General features: G+C 39.2%; 1 protein-coding gene across 1 annotated transcript in view; it reads left to right on the forward strand.

The window, feature by feature from the left end:
* A2ML1 (alpha-2-macroglobulin like 1) overlaps positions 1-9,880 on the forward strand; it is a 32,866-nt gene extending 22,986 nt beyond the window's left edge. The window contains exons 27-36 of the mRNA XM_090272829.1: positions 859-933; positions 1,115-1,277; positions 2,879-3,093; positions 5,550-5,765; positions 5,938-6,065; positions 6,222-6,312; positions 6,765-6,833; positions 8,493-8,595; positions 9,029-9,070; positions 9,491-9,880. Of these exons, the coding sequence (XP_090128955.1) occupies positions 859-933; positions 1,115-1,277; positions 2,879-3,093; positions 5,550-5,765; positions 5,938-6,065; positions 6,222-6,312; positions 6,765-6,833; positions 8,493-8,595; positions 9,029-9,069 (1,101 nt within the window). The 3' untranslated portion in view covers position 9,070; positions 9,491-9,880. The remainder of the gene's footprint in view (positions 1-858; positions 934-1,114; positions 1,278-2,878; positions 3,094-5,549; positions 5,766-5,937; positions 6,066-6,221; positions 6,313-6,764; positions 6,834-8,492; positions 8,596-9,028; positions 9,071-9,490) is intronic.
* Positions 9,881-22,524: the final 12,644 nt, after the last annotated feature.

The following is a 22,524-nucleotide window of genomic DNA, read 5'->3' on the forward strand; positions in this document are numbered from 1 at the left end:
TATTGTAGGACTTGAAACAAAAATCTGGAGCATTGAACAAAACAAAAACTTCAGTAAAAGGTTTGTTAGTATTCCTTATGCAGAATCTTATCAGTGCCCCCTCCTCCATCTCCCCAGCCTCTTTCTTCTCTTACACACTGTGTGAAATATACCTGGGAGTAGTACAAGCCAGGACTTGACTGCAACAAGATCCCAGGAATTTTTCTCCTTTCTGATTAGAGCTGGCTAGTCTATTGACTATCACATGAGGAGCTCTAGGGTTAAACTCCCTGGGTTCAAATCCCTGCCCTGATTATTAGCTGTGCAATCTTGAACAAGCTACTAAACTTTTTAAAGCATCTTTTCCTCTCTTATCTATACAATAAGGATAATAATTGAGGTGAAATATTTTTAAAACTTGCTAAATCTTTCTGTGAAAGACGTTAAATAGGAAAGATGTTCCTTACTCTCCCCTGGAGAAGAAGCTGGGCTTTGTGCCGCTTGAGGGGACATGTATTTGAAGAGGCTCAGATTCTGTTAGATTCTGAGAATAAGAGAGTCTTTTTACCCCACTCCCTCCCTCTTTAACCTCTCATCATTTCTAACCCCCTCTCCTGGGTTTCCTAAATACCTGCTCAGAGCTGAAGACGTCCTATGACCTCTCTCAGGCTACTGATTAAGGCTGTGCAGTTGCTGAAGTCCTGGAGGCCTGGGACTGCTGTCAGCCCATTGAAAAGAATCTCCTTGTTTTTTTTTTTTTGTTTGTTTGTTTTTTTAAATAGTCTATCCATTGAGAGGAGGGAGATTCTTTTGTAATTTGCACACAGTTCTTGCCTGCCCTGGCTGCTTCCCTGACTTACTGTCTCCGTTTCTCTCAAGGGTGGTGTTGATGATGAGATCTCTTTGACCGCCTACATCACTGCTGCTTTGCTGGAGATGAAAAAGGCCACAGATGTGAGTTTCTCTGGCTCTTCTTTATAGTCATCTCATCTTGCCTATTTCTAGAGAAATTTACCTAGTTTTGTCTCTAGTCAGCCTTTTAAACTTATCAAAGGAGAGATACGATGATTTCCTTATCACTTCCCATTTTACAAGAAGTGTCTTGTAAATTCAGTTCTTCTCTTTCACTTTTTAGGACCCAATGGTGAATCGGGGCCTGCAGTGTCTGAAGAATTCTGTTTCTTCCACCACCAACCTCTACACCCAGGCCCTCCTAGCTTACACTTTCTCTCTGGCTGGGGAGATGGACATCAGAAACATTCTTCTGGAACAGTTAGATCAGCAGGCTATTATCTCAGGTGTGTGATCATGTTATGAGTTTTTGGAAATTATGAAAATATGCTATGAATTATTTATAGTTTTTTCTAGTCTCCGTAGTCCCACATATATTCAGTTCTAGGATTCATTTTACTAAAAGTTATTGTCATAAAAGGATTGTTGAGAGTGTTGTGGGAAAGGCCATGTAAGTCCTCAAAGGCATTGTTGTACTTAAAAAAATTTTTTTTTTTTAAATTTATCCATTTTTAGAGAGAGGAGAAGGGAGGGAGAAAGAGAGGGAAAGAAACATCAATGTGTGGTTGCCTTTTGTGAGCCCTCAGTTGGGGGCCCGGACCGCAACCCAGGCATGTGCCCTGACTGGGAATTGAACCAGTGACTGTTTGGCTTGCAGGTTGGTGCTCAATCCACTGAACCACAGCAGCCAAGGCTATACTTTTTTAAAAAATGTTTAATTGATTATGCTATTACAGTTGCCCCAGTTTTTCCCCTTTGCTCCTCTCCACCCAGTACCCGCATTCCCTCCAGCAATCACCCCCTTATTTCATGTCCACAGGTCATGCATATAAGTTCTTTGGCTTCTCCATTTCCTATACTGTTCTTAACATCCCCCTGTCTATTTTGTACCTACCAATTTATGCTTTTTAATCCCTGCACCTTTTGCCCTATTCTCCATCTTCCCCCTCCCAGCTGATAACCCTCCAAATGATCTCCATATCTATAATTCTGTTCCTGTTCTTGTTGTTTGTTTAGTTTTTATTTTTTTAGATTCTTGTTGATCATTGTGAATTTGTTGCCATTTTAATGTTCATAATTTTGATCTTCTTTTTCTTAAATAACTCCCTTTAACATTCCATGTAATAATGGCTTGGTGATGATGAGCTCCTTTAGATTTACCTTGTCTGGTAAGCTATCAAAGCTAAATGATAGCTTTGCTGGATAGAATAGTCTTGATTGTAGGTCCTTGCTTTTCATCACATTGAATACTTCTTATCAGTCCCTTCTTGCCTGCAAAGTTTCTTTGAGAAATCAGCTGATAGTCTTAAAGGCACCATTTTGTAGGTAACTTTCTGCCTTTCTCTTGCTGCTTTTAAGATTCTCTCTTTATCTTTTTAGCCTTTGGCATTTTAATTATGATGTGTCTTGGTGTGGCCCTCTTTGGGTCCAACTTGTTTGGGACTCTGTGCTTCCTGGACTTGTATGTCTATTTCTTTCACCAAATTAAGGAAGTTTTCTTTCATTATTTTTTCAAATAATTTTTCAATTTCTTGCTCTTCCACTTCTCCTCATGGCATCCCTATGATTTGAATGTTGATACATTTGGAGATGGCTCCTTAGACTATCCTCATTTTTTTTTTGAATTCTTTTTTCTTCTTGCTGTTCTGCTTGAATGCTTTTTTCTTCCTTATGTTCTAAAACTTTGCTTTGATTCTTGGCTTCATCCTCTCTACTCTTGGTTTCCTGTGGATTTTTCTTTATTTCACTTAATATAAACTTCATTTCTGCCTGGGTCTTTTTTATGCTGTTGCAGTACACAATGAGTTCTCTGAGCATCCTGATCACTGGTGTTTTGAACTCTGCATTTCCTTCCAAGACCTTCCTATTTATGCTTCTTTCTCCATAGGAGAGTCCATTCACTGGAGCCAGAAACCTACTCGGTCATTGGATGACAGTCCTTGGTCTAAGCTTGAGGCTGTAGATGTGGAACTTACCGCATATGCATTGTTGGCCTGGCTTAGCAAAGCCAGTCTGACTCAGAAGGAGTTAGCCAAGGCCACCGGTATAGTGGCTTGGTTGGCCAAGCAACACAATGCATATGGGGGCTTCTCTTCCACACAGGTAAGTAGCCTGCTTTTCTATTGCCACTTATCAGGTAAGATTAGACCCCATGCAGAGATGGAGGGAAAACTATTGCTCTTGCCCTCTAGGTCTGGGCACTTATAATTCTATAAAGAGGGAGAAAAGGCATGTAAAACATATATAGAAGGAATCATAAACTGGGTCATATGAGCACATAAATAGTACTATTTGCATTTGATGCTGTTTCTTTGCAGAGTATGAAACATCATGAGATTCACATTTTATATGTAAAGAGAACATATAATTATAGCTAAATTTATATGTTAAAAATTAGAAAGCTAACTATGGTGTCTGTGAGCATAAAAACAAGATTTTATGGGCATACCTTTTTCTACTATTCCAGGTATTAAGAAGCTAGTAAGATATAGTCTAAAAAGCTTACAGTCTAGAAGGAAAACCAGAAAAACTTCTATATATTGCAAAGCATGGTCTGATTATATAACATAACAAAGATACAAAAGGCACAAAATATTGAATTCCAAAAAGGAGAGAGGAAAATAAAAATAGAAATGAAAAGAAGAGACAGCACATGTCAGCTTGAAGGTTAAGAAAAGTCTTCACAGGGGAATAGTGTTTGAGGTACATCTAAAAGGCTGTATCAAATTTGGGGGCCAGCTGTTGAAAGGAAGTGGAAATGGTGTGAGTAGAGACACCCATTTGCAAAAGTATAGAGTAGCTATTGGGGAAACTGATTTACCTGAAGCATAGCGGGACTTAAGTTGGAAAGGTAGTGTAGGTTTATATTATGAAGGGCTTGCCTATCAGACTCAAGTCTGTGCCTAATTCTGAGGAACTATTAATTTTTAAACTTTATTTCAAAAAGATCAATGTGTCATTTGATGTATAAGATGATTTAGAGGCTGGAAACACTGGATTTGAAGAGATCAGGAGATTATTTTATTTATTTAGGTTAGGAGTAAGGAGAAATTGAACTACTCAGGTGGCAGTAGGGGGTAAAGGATATGATAGATTTAAATAGTGTCATAAAAATGACCAGATGATCACAAAGAGAGTCATCATTAATTCATTTGTTCTGCAAATGTTGTCAAAACATGCCATGTCCAAGTTGCCAAGGATACAGAAACAAACAAAAAAAGACATTTTTTTGTCCACACAGAGATTATATTCTCGTTGAAGTTAGAGCCAACTTTATTGAGGGTATAACATGTAAATTAGGCCTGGAAGAATGAACAAATTTTAATAGGTAGAGTGTCTGGTAAAGCTGTTAAGTGCACTGAGTTTGAGTATGGTAATAATTGGAATTTTAAAATATTATATGGGACTCTCCTTTCTTATTTCAGGGAAGTTCTTGGCCAAAAATCAGGAAAGACTTTTTTCTTCTCGTTTAGCCCTAAATAATTATAATATATAATTTTGAAAAGCAGTGAATCAAATGTTTAGAACTCTCAGTGACAGATATATCTTAGATTCATTTCTCAATAAAATTCTTGGCTATTCTAAGAAGTTACATATCACCCATATATATCAGTTTTTTGAGCTGGTGTTATGGTCCCATTCCTTCAATTATTTCACATGTCTAAGCAGTGAATACTTCCATGGTGCTAGTTCAAAGAGGGTAGAAAAAAGTTGTTTGTAGATTGTCAAGCTGCACAGGTATAACTTGTTCACAGGTTCCGCAGGGTGGTGACATGTCTTACTATTATATGACAATGTAATGTCCAAATATGACTGTTCTTTTTCATTTGGGATAGGAGGAAGTGGGTTACTTTATTCAGTAATTAGATATTTTACTAAGTGTCAGGCATGTAGAAATTCTTATAACACAAAGTGAGATATGACAGTTTTGCTGAACACCTCATTCTTTTTTTCCACTAGTTGTAATTTATGTAAATAAAGATCAAATATTTTCAGAGGGAAAAAGTTCAAAGTACGTGAATACGTATCTGTCTTATTCCCAAATGAAGAAAAGATTGTCACATGGCATAACGGCTAAGAAGCCTTTGCTGGCAAAGAAGGATTTCCTAAAGATTTTCTAATACCCTTTCCAACTGTGCCATAGAAGATTATTACATAGTTAAATAATTTGAAAACTGCAGTTTCTGGGGCTATAAAGTTGCTGCTGTTTCCTCCTCAAATAAGGAAACTGTAAAACGTATACGTACCGAACAGTTATCCACTTGCTTCTAACAATTGCCTGTTCTGAAGCTAGGTTTGGTTGCTCAATATAAATATATGAGATTAGCCTACTGACCTATGGATGTTCAATAATAACTTGATGGAGATTTTCTATACAGGTGCAATATTATAATTTCTATGTCAGCTCCTCCAGTGCTGGTGAATGTGGTTCCTAGATACTTAAAAGATATATCTTCTAAGCTAGCAAACCATCACCAGATGTGTAGATTGTAGGGTTGTTTGAGGTTAATTCCAATGGCTCACAAAATGATAAACAGATGCTTGATTGTTTTCCTCAGGATACTGTAGTTGCTCTCCAAGCTCTTGCCAAATATGCCACCACTGCCTATGTGCCATCTGAGGAAGTCAGCCTGGCTGTGAAATCTGCTGAGAATCTCCAGCACTCTTTCAATGTCCAGGCTGCCAACCGGTTGGTATTCCAGCAAGAGACTCTGCCCAATGTCCCCGGAGTGTACACCTTGGAGGCCACAGGCCAGGGCTGTGTCTATGTGCAGGTAAGCAGAGATCCCTGAGAACGAGTGTGTGCTGGGAAGGAGAGTCTGAGGACATCTTCCCCTCAAGGAGAACCTCTTTTCATGTACCTTATTTATAACGAAAGTAGTTTGAACTCTAAAATTCCTAAAGTTCTTCTCAACTCAAATTTGATTATCTCTTTCTTCCCACTAGACGGTGCTGAGATACAATATTCTCCCTCCTAAAAATGTGGAGACTTTTAGTCTTAGTGTGGAAATGAGAAAAGCTAGATGTGACCAACAACCTTCACCTCGATCCTTGACTCTCATGATCCGCACCAGGTGAGGAAAACTGAGGTTGTGGTGAGGGCACCTGTATCATAGAAGCTGAGTTGGGATTTGTGTGTGTGTTATATGTGTTTGTGTGTGCATTGGGGATAGAGTATGCTGAGAGGGAAAATCATGGGCTCACACAGCTTTGCTTCTTTTTGCCCTCAGTTATGTGGGGAATCGCAGCTCTTCCAATATGGCCATTGTGGAAGTGAGGATGCTTTCTGGGTTCAGTCCCATGGAGGGCACCAATCAGTTAGTAAGTCACTTCTCTTTTCTTCATTTAACTAGCTCCCAGTGGACATAATGTTATTATTGAAAAGCTGGTGAGCTGGCTGGTGTGGCTCAATGAATTGAGTGCCGACCTGCGAACTGAAAGGTCACTGGTTCGATTCCCAGTCAGGGCACATGTCTGGGTTGTGGGCCAGGTTCCTATCTCTCTCTCTAAGTAAATAAATAAAATCTTTAAAAAAAAAAAAGCTGGTGAGATGGATATAATAGTATATATATATAACTCATGATTGTACTATCTAAATGAGCTACAAAGGTGCATCAGATATGGAAATGGAACCTGAAATAGTCTTTGTTCCTTTTCTTACCTTTCCACAGTATATACTATTTCCTTGATCATGATGGAGCTTTGGAAGATTCCCCTAGGGTATAGGGAAGGCTCGGGATCTCAGTCTCCTTTTTTTCTCCTTTCCTATTCAGCTTCTCCAGCAACCACTGGTGAAGAAGGTTGAATCTGGAGCTGACACACTTAACATTTACTTGGAAGAGGTAGGTATTCAAGAACTGGACCAAAGAGCTTGGTTGTTTGTGTTTTGTAACTTCCTTTCTAATCTGTATATACCAGTGTCCCATACACAGGGATGAGGGACCCGAGAGAATGATTCCACAGCCACAAAATGTATTCTGCCTCCATGGTGGTATACCATAAAATAGCCCCAGATACAAAATGTGAGCCATCTGTGTCATTTAAAATGTTCTAATGACACATTTTAAAAAGTAAAGAGAAACATAAATTTTAATGTAAATGTATTTTATTTAACCTTATAGACCCCAGATGTCTTCATTTCACCATATAATTAATATAGCAAGTGTTAATGAAGTATCTTCATTCTTTATTTTTTCTTACTACATCTTGGAAATCCAGTCTGTATTTTACTCTTACAGCACATCTCAGTTCTGGCTGGCCACATTTCAAATCCTCGGTAACCACATACAACATTATAATTCTAGAGTATAAGGTAGTGGTTAATAGCAGAGACTTTGATGCCAAACTGCCTGGGTTGAAATCCTGGTTCTAGCATTGACTGAAGTTGCTGAATGTCTGTTTACTCCATTGTAAAATGAGGGTGTGTAGTGGTAAAAAAATAATTATCTCGTTCAACTGTTGAAAGAATTAAATGATCTAAGACATGTAAAAATATTCAGAGCTATGCCTGATATAGAGTAAGCCCTCAATAAACATTACTATTAATATTCAGTTAATATAATGTTAATATAGGCTCTGACTGGTTTGTCTCAGTGAGTTGGACATCATCCCGCAAACCGAAAGGTCACCAGTTTGATTCCCACTCAGGGTACATGCCTGGGTGTGTACCAGACCTCCAGTTGGGGATGTGTGCAACCAATCAATGTTTCTCTGACACATCAATGTTTCACTCCCTCTTTCTTCCGTCCCTTCCCTTCTTTCTAAAAATCAATACATGAAATCTTTAAAAATATATATAATGTTAATATTAGACATTGCTTATAAACTTTCATGTCAACAAAACAAGTTCTCAAGGACTAGCAATGTTCTAAAAATTGTTACAAATGCCTGTTTTATCTATTTTAACATATTTTATTCAACACAAGGAACAAAAGTAATCTTATTATATAACTGACAGTAAAGAATGTCTCCAATTGGTGTGGTCCCTCACACCAATTCATTTATCAAACTGTAGTTTTCCTATCTCCCAGAGAGCCAGGGCTTTGCATTTTGAGTGAGTCTGGTATAGTTACTTTTAAGACAACCCTGAAATCATGATAGTAAACATTTTTGTAAGTTTATGATGCTTTCATATGCACCTTTTTTGAGTATGGAGTGATAGAGTGGCCTCTCCAAGTCCAGTAGGGAGCATAGAGCTGAAGGAATAATGTCTCTGTTTCTTTGGCCACATCATTTAATTTAGTGGAGGAGCCATGGGTTAAAATAGAGCAAGGATGGAGGGGATCGTTTTACAGAGGGGCCAGAAAGCCGTAAGATGCTGAGAAGAAAGAACAAGAAAGTCATTAGGAGTCAATACCTTTAAGCCTGGCGTAGGGCAGAAGGGACAGATAGAAGGGTTTCAGAAAATCTGTGTGAAGACAAGAGGCTTTAAACCTCCACATTATGTAGAGAGTTATTTTCACTTTATTTTTAATGTGATGTTGTGTGTATCTTCCCCATAGCTCAGTAAGAAGACTCAGACCTATACCTTCACCATCAGCCAAAGTGTGTTAGTCACAAACCTGAAACCAGCAACAATCAAAGTCTATGATTACTACTTACCAGGTAAGGGCTGAGCGGTACCTGCATCTCCCAACATAGTTCTGCCTCTTTCTTTAAGATATCTCTCCTAATTTTACAGTATTATTTCCCCAGGCAAGTAACGTGTAATTATGTTATCCAATCTCTTAAAATACTTAAATTCAATTACATGCCATTTTAAAAAGTTTTCTGCATTAGAGATATTTTATAGAATGTGACCAATAGACCAAAAGAAGAATGTGGGTCATTCATTGTTCTCTGAGGGCTACTAAAATTTTTGCTGCAATTCATAGTTTACCATAAGAGTGCAAATAGCAGTGATTGGAACCTTCCTGTAATTCTGAATGTAACCTGTAGGGATCCTTTGAAAAGTGTTGAAGCAGTAGCTTTTATGAAGTATTTTCTCTCTGATGTTCGAAACCTGAAATGTAATAAAATATGTCATTTCATTTCACAGATGAACAGGCAACAATTCAGTATTCTGATCCCTGTGAATGAGGTAAGGCCAGAAGAGAAGGGTGGGCTTTTGGGGTAAGGTGGTAGCATTCAAAAGTTAAGGGGACCTTCTTCTAAGTTACTATTTTATTATTGTTTTTTGGAAGCTTATTTTTGACAGAAAGTGAGTTTTTCTTTTTTTCCCTAAACTCTTGGAGAGAGAGAGTAATAATCTCCATAGTTCACATCAGAAAAATGTTAGTGCCATTTATATGAGGTGTTCTATGTGATTTTTAAAAACAACATGTTTTTTTCTGATTAAAAATTAATAAATTTTCCTAATTCATTAATAAAGTGACAAAAGTAAAGATTACCTGATTCTACTCCTCTAACACTATTAATAATCTCATTATGCATTTATGAAGACTTTCTGAGTATCATGATGTGCTCTTCTGTTTCTGTTTTTATTTTTTCCTTTCCCCAGGATAGAAGTTGGAAAGAGACTACATTAATCCTCTATGACATTACTGGACAGCATTCTTCTGTGTCTTAAAGCAGAAGTGATTCAATCAAATAATTTGATTTCTCTGATTATCTAGTGAGTGGATAACACATGAGCAGGCCTGAAGCTCAGCTACTTTTGACTATGTCACAGATACTTAGATGCCAAAATAAAAGGTCGAGGAGACGGGCTAAGGATCATCACACAAAGGAGGAATCGCATGGGAAAGATCACTGGGGGAGCAGCTGTGGTTTAGCCATTTAGGAGACTCCAGAGAAGGGAGGGTAGTAGAGGATGATGCAGGAAAGATAGGGATGTCTTCCTGGAGGTTAAATCTAGGGGAAGGTGTAAATTAGTTAGGGCTTTGGGAATAGACCAAAAAATAAATAAATATATTTTCTTGAAAAGAAAATCTGTGCACTTGCTTCTGTGAATATTTCTGTAGATAACAAGAGTTTCTGTTTGAAGATGATCACCGTTAAACAAAAACTCTTATTTTGGCTTCTTCCTTAAACCTTTTGATCCAGACTTCTCAAAGAATCATGTTAAGGATTCAGAGAGGGATTAGAGTAGAGAGCCCTAATTAAGGGACTATAGAGCAAACAGCCATTGATAACAAGAAAAGATGGTGTCTGGTGTTTCTCTATCTCTGCTTTTCTCCTGCGTGATTCCCCCAGTGCTCATGTGCCTGGGAAACCTCCCTTCATGTAAGTTCTTCCTTGGGTCAATGTTTTTGTTTTGGAAACAGGTTTGGAGGCAAAGGGATGAGAGTGGGGGAAGATGAGTGATATTTAAACAGAAAAGATCTCTAAATAATCACATGCTTTACCCTCGATGTCCACACTCTTCTGTTGCTCCTCAACATGGTAAACTCTGAACGACAGAGTTAGGGAAAAGTAAGTCCACGATGTAGATATATTTCTCTGAGCTCAGAGCCACATAAACTATTCATTCCCTGTCTCCTCCACCCAAGACTCTGCCCTGGTCCTTTTAGGAATTCCCAAAGTGAGACAAGATGGGGAACACACCCAAAAGAGGCCATCCCGAAGCCTGCTTTACCCCTCAGCAGTCATGAACACTACTCCCACTCACAGATGGGCCCACCCTCTATTACATCTGGCTTTGTAGCTTCCGCCAGAGCATTGGCCACTCCCCTCTTGCAGTGCAGGTAGAATGGTGATCCTCATTTTATATGGTTTCAGAAACTATTCTTGTATCTTTGGGGCTTGAGATAGGAGAAAAAGAACATTTTTATGACTTAAATTATCAACTACACTGAACAGAAGGATGTTAATGAGAAAATTTACATTGTCCAGCTTACTAAAATGTAAACATTTGTGCATACTTCCAAAGTGAGGTGATGGTAAGGATTAAGGGACATGGTGTCATCGTACATACACTAAATTCTCCACACACACTTTCCTTATATGCCAGGTACTCCACCAGGCCTGAGAATGCAAAGGTAAATTAAATGATGTTTTACTCTCCAGGAGCTCACAGACTACTGGAGGAAGAAAATAAACAATTTGACTGTTAAAATGTAGTGTGCCAAAATATAATAATAGAAAAAAGCACAGAAAGCTGTGGGAGTATATAGGCAAGGCACCTCCCCAGACTGAGGTGAACAGGAGAACAGGAAAAGCTGCTCCAGGCTGAACCCAGGGCTCAGGTAAAGCTCACCACTGACAGTGACGGGCTGATCGTAAGACAGGAGAGTCAGCGAAGAGTCTGGGAAACTGCCGGGATTCTAGACTGTGGATTCTGTGGGAGAGAAAAAGTGTTTTCTCTTCTACCCCCTTAGATTCAGTGGCTGAGGCCTATGAATTAAACTGGCAAAAAACAAACAAGAAAAAAAACAAAGAGATTAACAGGAAAAAATGTTTATTTTACATGAATATGATGGCTTAACATGAAAAAGGTGAAAATATAGGACCTGGGGGCTTATATCACCATTTTGACGAAGGGCAATCGATTGCAGAGAAAGGCGAAAACAAAGCAAAGGGGAGTTGTCTTCCAGGAGCAATGAATTGTAACATGGCACATATATGGGATACAGGAATGGAAAGTAGAAGTTATTTTAGGAAGGTTTGTGTATGCAGGTACAAGTCAATGCTGGCTTTCTGTCTCCTGTGATGAGTGCTGTTCGCCTGGGAGGGGAGGGGAGAGGGAAGGCACCTTCCCAAAGGGAAATTTATGCCCTGCTTTCAGGCAGAAAGCGGGGATGCGTCTTTCTCTAGCCTCACACTTTCTACTTTGGCCATACCAAACTACACTGAGTTCCCTGTCTCTACTATGCTCTCTGATAATTTTGATTAATGCTTTTTATCACACTGCTTGGAAAGCCTTTCCATCTTTTCTGCCAGGAGGACTTCCACTAGTCCTATAAGGTACTGACTTCAAGGTATGTCTTCTGCTGTAGTAAGTGCGTCTTCCTCAAGAACTCCTCTCTGCTCATATACCACTTTGTATTTCACGCTGAGAAGGCTCACCAAACTGGGGTTACATTTTCTCTTAGCCCCTCCACCTCCCCCACCAGAATATCAGATCCTTGAGTATTTATATGCTATGATATGTACATCTAATGCCTCCCCATTACCCATCCCCTTCTTCCTCACTAACAAAAAACACAATTTTATTTGGAGCAGCAATGTGCCCAATTAAAATAATCACCTTTTCAGAATCACTTGCCACTAGGCATGACCGTGTGGCAGAATTCTAGCCAACATAAGAAATCGGATGTCTCTAGAACTAAACCCCTTCTGAATAAAATGACAAATCCTCACACAGGGAAAGCTTCTGACCCTTCTATCTTCTTATCTGGAACAAGGACTAGATTCCTGGAGGAAGAGGAGCCATTTTGCAACCATGTAGATAGAAACCACGTGCTGAAAATGAGAGAGCAGAGAGAGAGAAGGAGCCTGGGTGCTTGATGACATCACCGACTCAGCCCGGACTGCGTGACCTTGGACGTCTTGGATAGGCAATGAGAAAAGTTCAATCATTTGAGGAATTGCTACACTTTTCCCAAGTAGCCACACCATTTTACATTCCCACTAGTAGTGTATGAGGGTCTGACTACTCCATGTCTTCATCACTACTTGTTTGTTATCTGACTTTTTGACTCTAGCTTTCCTCGTGGGCATAAAATGGTATCTCATTGCAGTTGTGTTGGCAGGGGTGAAGAGCACTGGGTGTTAGACCGGTGGGGTCCGACTGGACCTTGGTTCAGGAACCTTAGTACTTGGGTTCTGACTAAGAAGGAATTCAGAGCCAAGACTCAAACTATAAGAGAAAGTTTGTTTAGAAAGTCACAGAGGTAGAAGAAGTGAGCCATAGAAGAAATGGGCTCAGGGAACAAGTTACAGGGGCAAAAGAAAGGCCCTTTGAGTTTAAGAGAAAAAGAGAGGCAAGGAAAACATAGTTAAATATATTTTGGCATTTAGAAAGTATTCAATAAATAAATACTAGCTCTTATTGTGAGGAGAGACCCTGGACATTTATTCGAGGAGTTAACATTTCAGTCCCATTTAGGTCCTCTGCCTTGTAACTGAGGTCTCTCCTATCATTTCCTTCCCAGCCCTGAGCTAGGAATGACACCTTCTGGTCAGAGAGGAGAGTACAGAATGATGTCTTCTGCATTCTTTTACATGACTTAATTTAATTTTGTTTTGTTTTATTATTTATTTTGTAATAGATAAGACATACGATGTCTTATCTGTGGTACAGAAGAATGGCTTCCATGTCTTGTCTTTCAGTTCCCTCCTCAAAAGCAACCACTATTAGTTTTGTTGAATGCTAGCACCCTGAAAATACTGCCCAAACACCCATTGGGATAGAGCTGGGTTTATTCAAACCGTAGCGGTGGAGGACATTGCCTTGAAGGAGCCTTAGTAATGTCTGGGAGGACAGAGCAAAATCAGAAAATTTATGAAGTGCTGGGGTCTGGTTTTAAGACAAGGGTGTCTTTCAGTGTAGAGGTTTGATTAAGATTGGATGAGAATTGTGGTTCAGATTGTGGACAAAGCAAGGTGAGGTTTCAGAGTCTTAGAGAATAAATAGTCATTCAATAACTGTCTACTGAAAAACTGAACAGTTGGAAATGGTTTTTCTGGATGTTTCCAAAATGAACAATACAATTATTTGCAACTTTTATTTCCTGAGGAAGAGTTTCCTGGACTATTATCTCTGTGATGAAGACAGCGGAATAATAATGACAAGTTAATGTAAACTGTGTGGGTATAGATGGTTCTCAGTTTCTTGTATGCTTTCAGATATATTCTGTGCATATTTAATTACACATCTGTAAACTTAAGACTCTTTTACCCTCTAATGGTTGTTATAGAAATCCAGAAACTGGGTATGAGATATTCCTTAAATAATAGCTATCCAATAGAATTTGCTCTGTAGATATATATATACATATATATATATATTGTATTTTTTTCAGAGTATGCATATTTTAATCTTTTGCATTAAATAGAATTACTGTTTGAAGTATTCTACTAGCATTTCCCACCGTCAGCAATTTATCTAGCAGATTATGGTTTTGGCAAAACCAGTGGGGCACAATTTCTTTAATTCCTGATTTCTTCTCTCCCATCACACAGTGCAGGTACAGGGCGGTGTGGCAGGGAAGAGAAATAATTATTGCACAGCACTGAAATAGAAAGGCAACTGGAGAGGCCTCCATGAAACACATTTGTTGGGTACCTACTGAGTGTCAGTTACTGTGCTAGGCACAGGAAAGACATGAAAACTACACTCTTTGCCCTTGTAGGGCTTAGAACTTAATGAAGAAGATACACACTGAATGCATAGTTATGAGTGAAATGAATATAGCAAATGACAGGAGTTATGGGAACCAAACCTAATCCTGGGGCTGATGTCAGGATTCCTAGAAGTGATACTTGCTCTGCAGGCTGAAGGATAAGCAGGAATGATACAGGTATAAGGGTGAGGAATGGGAGGAGTGTTCCAGACAGAGCAAATAGCTTATGCATCCTCTGGAAACTGAGGTTACTTTTCATCAGTGCAAGGCTTTCCTTGTCTGAGTCCTGGATTACGTTTAACAACTGCTCACTATTGGCAGAGAACAGAATTACAATTTTTTTAAAAATTAGAAATGTCTTTAGAAATCATCTCGAATGAGCTCTTCAACTTAAAAATGAGGAAACTGAGAGCCAAAGTGCAGAATTCTTTATAATATTCAAGACAAGCAACACGGGTGATCTGAGAGCTACAAAAACTGACAGGTTACAAACTCACAGAAAATCTGATGAGCTGGCAGGTCTTCCCAACAATTAGCTTTTTGTGATGTGTGCAGAGACAGCGATGATTTAAAATAAAGGATAAGGTATCCCATGTGCCTATTGATTTGTTTGTTTGTTTAACCAGAAAAATTGTTACTCTGGAGAAATTCTTGACAAATGTTCAGACGGATGCGGCGTTTCCTTACTTAGACCGCAGTTTTGTTCCCTGGGAAGGACTCACCAGTTCATGTCCTCGGTGGGTATGGCGGCTCCCTCTGGGAGTGCCATTATCCTCCTTGGCCACATCTGAAGAGGACATTGGATTACTGAGCAGGTTATATACAACTTGCTCATTTCCCACAGAAGATTAAGAATCCAGGAGTCCTTTTTCAGTGACAGTTTTCTTAATCCATGTTCTTGAGTTCAAAATTTAGTTATCTTCTTATCGGTTTTATTCTTGTCAGCTCCATGTGTCAGTAGATGCATCTACAATTCTTTCAAGGCTGATCTTTTTCCTCAACTTAACTGTGAATACTTTAAGTTTATTAAGCTTTGGTGAAGAGCTAAACCCTAAGCCATTTTTTTTTTTTTCTAACTAGAAGCATTTGCTGGGTAATACATTAATCCATTTGAGGTTTTAACAACTAATATGACTGATATACCTTGATTTGATCTTTGCCACAAAACTAAGGTCTAATTGGTCTTTATTTCTCAAAAGATTTTCCATGCAGTTGCCTCTTCCAAGCCCGTAAGTCTCCAAATTTCTAGACTCTTGCATTCCCCTTCCATTCCTGATTGAAAACTGGCTAGTTCTTTGCAATGGTCATCACTCAGAGTACCTTGCCACATTCATTTACATGCAGTAACTAGTCCATGCTGCTAATACTCTATTTTCCAACCTCTAGAGCTATAAGGTCATCAAACACATTATCTGACTTTCAAGTTATTGTAGAAAAAAAATAACATATCGTTCCCGACTTTTGGTTTCCAGTAAGTTTCCTCATCACTTGCTTACTGATCCTTAAAGCAAAAGTTACATACTTCAGGAATTTCATGAGGACAGCATCTTATGTTCAGCACCAATGAGTCAGGATTGGTCAGGTTAAGGTGCCAAAATGAACAACCTCAAAACTTGGCACTTAAAGTATAAATATTCATTCCTCCTTCTGCATGTTCATTGAAGGCTGAATAGGGCCTGTGCTCCACATTGTCCTCATTTCAGGAACAGAGGTGATTGAACAGCTGCTATATTTAATAGTGCTCTACGTTGTGGCAGAAGACAAGAGAGAACAAGGTTAATTGTGTGCACTGGCTCTTGAGGCTTCTGCCCAGAAGTGATGCTTATCACATTCACCCACATTTCACTGGCAGGAGCAAGTCACAGGGCCATTCCTGACTTTAAGAGGGCGGGGAAGTATAGTCTTGCCATCTACCTAGAAGGAGGAAGTTCTAGAACATTTGTGAACCAGGCTTCCTCAATATAGTAAAAACAGTAAGAGATTTAGAATTTAATATTAGAGTTTTAGCCCCTTTTCTTACATTTATGTTGCCATGGACAAGCCATCTAGCTTATCAGTTTCAGTAACCTCATTTATAAGGATGGGGAAAATAGTCATAATTCAATGACTAATTGAGAGGATTAAATAAGACATCACATGTGAAATCACTTAGCCCAATATTATTTTCCTTCTTTTCTTCCACTCACTGCCCAGAGATAATGTATCATACGATTTTAATATTTTTTGTAAAGAAAACTTTATATGTATTGGTTGGCAGCTGCAATTACATTAGTAATTTTCTTCTACCCTACCATACTACAATTACTAAAAATATATGTATTATTTTCTCTTGAAAAGTGTCTTACTTCAGTGGGTTAACTTTCATAGGAAGTTTCAATTAATTTTAATTTCCTCTCCTAGAACTTTTGTTTTAAAGCATTTTCCAATTGATCATTTTATTTTACATGTATAATATCATAGTGACAAAAATGATATTACACTTGTTTACAGTTAAGAAATAGAAATTAGGGGAGCTTTCACGAGTTCATCCTACAAACAAACAACCTCAGAGGTTTACAACCCAAGATACCACGGACATGACCATGCCATGGTTGCTGAGGGACAAGGAGGGTCGATAAGTGGGGAAGGTGCTGCTTATTTGCCTTGGTTCCTCTCTGAATCTGGCTCCTCCCTTAGGCCTTCCAGGAAGCCAGTTAGAGACAGAGTTTGAGTACAGACTCACCTATAACCCCCAAACCTAGATAAGACACTGTAATGATGACCACTCAGGATCAATGTGAAGGTTAAATGGATAACAAGTAAAAATCATCTAGTTAGTTAATATATATGACTGGTGAGGTTGTCATTTGGCCAGTTTGATCAAGGGATAAGATTCTTAAAGATGTTTCCTCTGGTTCCTTTATATTCTGACTAAATCCTACTCCAAATATTATTTTTCTCTTTTTTGTAGGAAAAGCAACTCTTTTGGTGACTAGATAAGGACCTTGGTATCCTTGAGTATGTATAATCTTTTTATAGAGCTCTTATCACTATCTCCTTACACTCTCATTGTTAATATTAACAGTCAATATTTATGAAATGCTTACCACGGAAATTCCATGGGCAGGTGAATTCTATGTACCATTCACTTAATTCTCATAACAACCCTGAAAGCTAGGTAGTCCTTCGTTTTACAGATAAAAACAATGAGACTTGCAGAGGTCATGTTACATGCCCAGGACCACGTAAGTGGCAGAGTTAGTAAGTAGCAGAGTCAGGATCCAAACCCAGATCTCAAAATCTGTACTCTTAGCCACATTAAACAATATATGTACTTGACTTTGTTTCTGAATTATATTAAGTTGCTTGAATGAATATTTTGTTGATCTTAGCGTGTTCACAATGCCTAGTGCAATACCTTGAACAAAGTGAATAATTAAATCATGAGAAATATTGACTAATTCTCTAAATGATGTCATGTCTGTGCGGAGAATTATAGGTTCAGGTGATGCATTTACAGGGTATCAGAGTATGCTACTCCCTAACATGCCACATTGGCATAAAGATCCTACAGAGTTGATGGCAATTGAGAAACAGCAGATGCAAGAAAAGCTCTCTACCTCCCCCTGTCTGCCTAAAATCAGGGCATAAATTTCCCTTTGTAAAGGTGTCCCCCTTCCCTTTGCCACATCAGGGAGAAGAGAACAATGATTTACTGGAGGCAGTCAGGGAAAGATGGCACTTAAATGGGTCTGCACAAACAAACCTTCCAAAGGTACAATAATTCTTATTTTCCATTTGTTTCCCCCATATATTTACCTTCTCACAATTTACTGCCCCTAGAAGCCCAAACTCCTTTTTCTTTGTCTTTGCACTTCTCCACAAATTTAATGGACTTGTTAAAGTGGTCGTGTAAGCTTCCAGGCCTAACTGCGTTTAGGGATTTTCAATTCTCTCTTTTTTTTTCTGTGAGCCCCCTTCCCCCATGTGCATTAGAAATAAACCTTTTCTCCTATTAATCTTTTTGTCAGTCTAATTTGCAGGCCCTGGCTGTAGAAGCTGAGAGGATGGAGGAAAGATTATTTTTTCCTTTTCTACCTATTCGAAGTTAAGAAATCAGACAACCTTCATGACACTGAGACAGTAAAATAATCACCATTAGCAGGACCCCTGAGCCATCAGGTCCAGAAGCCACTTCCTGCCTAGCATCCCTGTTGTTTCTTTCTCCACTTTAGTCATCATTAGAAATTGTTCCAAAGACAAAAATGAGAGACACGCTGAGCATTCACGTGATATTACCATTCGTGGTTTCAAAAATCTGAACTCGTCTTTATGTATACGTCAAATTCGAATGCATTGGAAAAATGGTTGAATTATAAAATAGAATTAAGCTGAGCACACCTAGGTAGATCCTGGGGCAATATTTCCAGACTTCCCACTAGTATTCTTGATGCCAGAATCCATTTGGACTTATTTTTTTTATTTAGTAATTTTGGTTTATGTGTGGGTTTATGTGCAGAAAACTCATTCATGGTCAGATACTATACTGTTCTTCTCACCCTAACTAGCATCTTGTAAACATATCATGTTGGTCCAAGAAAAACAAAAAGCTCAACATAAATTTATTACTACAAATAAAACTATCTGAATAAATAGATAAATTAAATATAAGGTATGAACTAAAGAGAAGTGTCAAGAATTTTTCTGTTTTGTTTTTGTGTTTGCCCAGAGAGCAGGCTGCCATCCACATCTGGCAACTACTAAGTTTCTTTACTCAGATTCATAGTTGTCAAATTAAAAAATATTATATATATATATGTATATATATGTTAGAAATGGAATCTACAGGTTACTAAGTGTTCTTTCAGTTCAGTACTGGGCTTGAGGCTTTGACTGACTTCCTATTGACTGGATACTTTGCAACTCTGAAGAAGCAGAGATTAACTCATAAATGCAAACAGTGTCTATCCAGTGGAGAAAAAGATAATTCTTAAGGGTACGGTTCATGAACCAGTTTTGGATCCAAACCAGCAATCTTCTCTAACATTCCTTTATTTCTCAAATGTACTTTGAACTGATTTTAATATCTCGCTGGTTCTTTTGTGAATTAGTGAGTTATATAAAATCTTTGATACATGTTCATTTTATATTTGCATGAGGGTTCTCATTCTACTGTTTTAAAAATTATGCTTTAATATTGTTTTTCTCAGAACTGAAAAGCTGTCACTCAAAATGATCCAGAGCAGGGACTCCATAGGGCCCACGAGGAGGACCGGAAGTCCCCATTCCCCATTCTCCATTCCCTTTCTCCCCATTCCCCTTGCTCCTACAGGCCCTTGAGTTGGCCTGGGAGCTGCCTCTCCCCTTCTCCCCCCTTCTCCCCTTATCCCCTTTTCCCTCAATAAACCCATTGCCTGATCCCCCCACCCCCCCCAAAAAATGATCCAGAGCACCTACTCATTGATTAGTCCAAACAAGTGATACAATAAATTATCCTGCTGTTAACAAACAAAGGAGTAAAGAAGTTGGCAACTGGCTAGGCTTCAGGCAGCACAAAAAGGTCTAAGATTAGCTGCTGCTTTTTGACATATCGATTAGATATGTGTTAGTTTTCTATTGCTGTTGTAACAACTTTGTGGTATAGAACAACGCAATTTTATTACTTTACATTTCTGTAGGTCAAGAGTGTGACACGCCAGTCAGGGCACATGCCTGAGTTGCAGGCCAGGTCCCCAGTTGGGGGTGCATATAAGGCAACCACACAATGATGTTTCTGTCCTTCTCTTTCTCCCTCCCTTCCCCCCTCTCTAAAAATAAATAAATAAAACCTTAAAAAAAAACAATGTCTGACACATATCTCACTGGGTGAAAGTCAAGGTGTCATCAGGGCTGTGGCCTCTTTTTGGAGGCTCTAGGGGGCATTGAGGGCAAATCATGCACCTCAGCTTCTACCTGCTTCCTACATTGCTCAGCTCATGGGCCTGGCCCCTTCCCTCTTCAAGCCAGCCATTGAAGTATGAATCCTTCTCACATCACGCTACTCAACCTGTGTCTTTTCTCTCACACTTTTAAGGACTCTTGTGATTACACTGGGCTCAGCCAGATGATCTAGGATAATCTCCCTATTTACAGATCAGCTATTTGAAACCTTAATTCCATTCTATAACTTTAAAGCCCCTTTGCCTTAGCATAACACACTCACAGTTTTCATGGATGATGACATCTTTGAGGCCGTTAATTGCTTACCATAGTTTATAAAGAGACAAAGGAGAAAACTGAGAATTTAGGAAAATAATATATATACATCTCTATTTTTTGCTAAGACATCTCCCCAGTGTCTTTGTGGACTGATAATCAGAGCTATTTCTCTTGTTAACAAAGGCAGAGTAGGCCTTCCATTGCTGACAAATGCTAACCATCTTTGTGCAAACATTCATGTGTGCTAAGCATTTAAAATAGATCTACACCACTCTACTTTCATACCGTGAGAGATGTGAGGTAGTTATTGTCAGGGCAGCCTTGCTCTGAGGAATCACCTGGAGACCACTGTGGGATCAGGCAATGGATTTATTGAAGGAAAAAGGGGGAGGCAGGGTGGAGGGGAGGCAGCTCCTGGACCAACCCAAGGGCCCATAGGAGCAAGGGGAATGGAGAGCAAGGGAATGGGGAACAGGGACTGGGGAATGGGGACTCCCAGTCCTCCTTGTGGACCCATAGGAGTCCCACCTGCACTTCTGCAGGCACCATTTTAATACTTGTCAACCATACATTTCTTTCTTTTTTTAAAATTTATTTACTTATTTATTTTTTGGGGGGGACCCCCCACTCTGTAACAATTCCACCCTTTCAGACTTAAGATGCTTTATAATCTTATAAAGGACAATGGGCAAAGGTCTTGTGCTCCTCTAGCTGCTTCAAGCTGGACATGGTCATCGTCCTACCTATATTTGGATCTAGAAATCCCTAATAAGAGTGGGGATGTGGAGGGGAGGGTGGCCTTCCCACATGGGGAAGGATCGTGCAGACTCCAGGTCAGTTGGCTGTCCTCGGACAATGGCGTGCTTGGTTTAACGGGCTGGCATCCTTGTTGTATTCTGGGGGCAACAGATTTGGCAACAGGGTTAAAAGGCATCATTCAATACATAACCACTAGATGAGAAAAGGCAGGGATTAATTTTTCAATGTCCCACATAAGGAAAAAAAAAGGCTTCTTTGGAGGAAAGTGTGCAAGGCATGTCACACCTGTCCAAAGCCCTTTTGCCCATTATACTTAGTTTGGGCTGAGGGAAATATTTTAGGTTTCCCCCCTCTCAGACCTCTGGGCCCTTTCTGTCCAAGCCATTAGAATAGAAAAGAGAAACCAATTTTAAAGTGAAGACCACAGGCCACCCCATACTTCACCAACCCAACCACTTAGTTCAGCCAAACCATTGAGTCTCAGGAGGCAGCAATGCAGACAGGATTAAGTGAGGCCTATACGTACAGACAATCACTCAGGTAATGAGATCACAGGCTTATGCCCTTTGAAAATAGAACACACATGTTAATTTATGCAACATAACCCACAAACCAGTCTCTAAATCTGCGAGACTGTCTTATTGGGAAGACATTCATTTGCAAGGTATTTGACATTCTTCCTGCTTATAAATTAAGCATCTTTGACAATGTCAGAGACCTAGATTAACTTTCAAATGAAAACAAACTTTAAATGAAAATAAACTTTAAAGATAGCTGCACTAGTTTATAGTCTACCACTGAGCATTGTGATTTTCCTTGATTTTTCTCCTTAAGTTTACCCTCCTTGTCATTAAAGGGACTGCATTAAGTCCATTTTTAATTTATCCTGTTTGTTTGCATAAACACAACAAGAGCAGCAAATGATAACATATGACCTTTAAGTCTGCTTTGCTGGAACTTACACAAGGAATATTTAGGGTGACCTTCAGTCTGTCCTTCGGGGCACAGAAGCTGAGCCACATACCTGTCATTCAGCCTTGCCTGTAAACACCTGTCTTTTCCAAGTCCTTCAGGTTTTCCATTGTGCCTTAAGGTTCCTTCTAGCCATCTTTCAGAAAAGCAACCTTTGTTCCTTCCCTGGAGAGATTGCCATGAACTGTAAAAACAACCAAGGTACCAGGTCTTTTTTCTTGTGGGCTTTTATTATCTTCGAAAGTCAATCCCAGTTCCTCAGGGCTTTTTGGTAACAACCACAGCCCAAGCATGCCTCCTTTAGGCATGACATTCCAGTCAAAGTCTTGGTTAACAAAAC

Source organism: Furipterus horrens, unplaced genomic scaffold (assembly GCF_987537825.1).
Source record: "Furipterus horrens unplaced genomic scaffold, mFurHor1.1.pri manual_scaffold_4, whole genome shotgun sequence".
In the NCBI taxonomy this organism is placed as follows: domain Eukaryota; kingdom Metazoa; phylum Chordata; class Mammalia; order Chiroptera; family Furipteridae; genus Furipterus; species Furipterus horrens.